At 38.1% G+C, this 1,578-nt stretch overlaps 1 protein-coding gene across 1 annotated transcript; it reads right to left on the bottom strand.

Moving 5' to 3' along the window:
• Positions 1-214: 214 nt before the first annotated feature.
• Positions 215-1,153, bottom strand: Or4f15 (olfactory receptor family 4 subfamily F member 15). The gene is given in 1 exon segment (NM_001000605.1): positions 215-1,153. A coding segment is annotated over 1 exon segment (939 nt).
• Positions 1,154-1,578: the final 425 nt, after the last annotated feature.

Below are 1,578 nucleotides of genomic sequence, written 5' to 3' on the forward strand. Positions count from 1 at the left end.
TTAAAAAAATCTCAAGAACAATTGTTATTCATACCCTGGTGTACAGAGTGTCAGTCACTAACACCATTTGTAATAATGCAGATGATAAATATTTAGCAGATCTTTGGGCATGTAGTAATGCATAAATCTTGGGACTGTCTCTGATATTTCATGGCGACTTCTTTGAAATGTCCATAATGGAGTATCTATAGTTCCATCATCATAGTCAAACCATTTATGACATTTTCCTGTAATGCCTAAAATAGGCCCACAGTCTCCCCATTGCCACTTTCATGTCTTTGTTCCTGAATGTATAGATGACTGGATTCAAAAAGGGAGTGATAAATGCATCAAAGATAGCAAGATACTTATCAAGGTGTGATGTTGGTGAAGGCCATGTATAGAAAAACATCAGTGGCCCAAAGAACAAGATGACCACAGTGATATGGGCTGAGAGAGTGGAAAGGGCTTTAGATAACCCACCAGAAGAATGTTTCCAAACAGTGAATAGAATGAAAATATAGGAAATGACCAGTAGAAGAAAGGACCCCACAGAAATGAGCCCACTGTTGACAGTGACCATGAGCTCAAGCTCTTGAGTGTTTGTGCAGGCAAGTCTGAGGAGTCGGGGCAGGTCACAGTAAAAACTGTCCAATGTATTAGGACCACAGAAAGGCAAGTCTACAACAAACACTAGTTGTACCATTGAGTGAATAAGACCAATGACCCAGGAGGTGACTAAAAAGAATAGACACACTTGTGGGCTCATGATGATCAGGTAATGCAGAGGCTTACATATGGCTACATATCTGTCAAAGGCCATGGCTATGAGCAGTACCATCTCAGTGCCCCCAACAGCATGACTGAAGAAGATCTGAGTTATACATCCCCAGAAGGAGATGGTTTTGTGTTTCTTAAAAATGTCACAGATCATCTTAGGAGCTGTAATTGAGCAGAACATCATATCAATGACTGAGAGATTAGCTAAGAGAAAATACAGGGGGGAGTTTAGATGAGGATCCAAGCTTACCGTGAGCACAATGACAAGGTTGCCAATCATACTTGCAAAGTAGAACAGCAAGGTGAAGAAAAAAAGTAAACCCTGAACCTCCCATATATTAGTGATCCCGAGGAATATAAACTCTGATACTGCAGAGCGATTCATTCCATACATTGCTTCTGATGTCAGAATCAGCATTCGTATTTGCTGAGGGGAGAATAAAAATGAGAACAATTTACCTAGGCAAAAGTTAGTGTTTAAGAAAGAAAGTCTGCAGCTGTGGAAGTAATTATTAAATTAATATTACACTTAGCAAAATAATCATTATAGCATGTACACTGGCTTCCACCTAGATGGGTCAGTTGATTTCCACACTGTGTCATAGTTTTTAAACCTAGCTACTATTACTACTAAATTAATTTCATCTCTAAAATGGTGTCTTCTATGCTGTTGCTTAATATTAAATGGATATTTTTACTTCTTCTTGTCCAGGATATTCTACCTGAATGACAAAACAAGTCATTTTTAAATCCCTTTGACTACAATATTTTATGGACTGCTATGATTTTACAGTTTTCAAAGTCTCTACATTGTTATTT

The sequence above is a fragment of the Rattus norvegicus genome, chromosome 3, assembly GCF_021556685.1.
Source record: "Rattus norvegicus strain SHRSP/BbbUtx chromosome 3, alternate assembly SHRSP_T2T, whole genome shotgun sequence".
Taxonomy (NCBI): domain Eukaryota; kingdom Metazoa; phylum Chordata; class Mammalia; order Rodentia; family Muridae; genus Rattus; species Rattus norvegicus.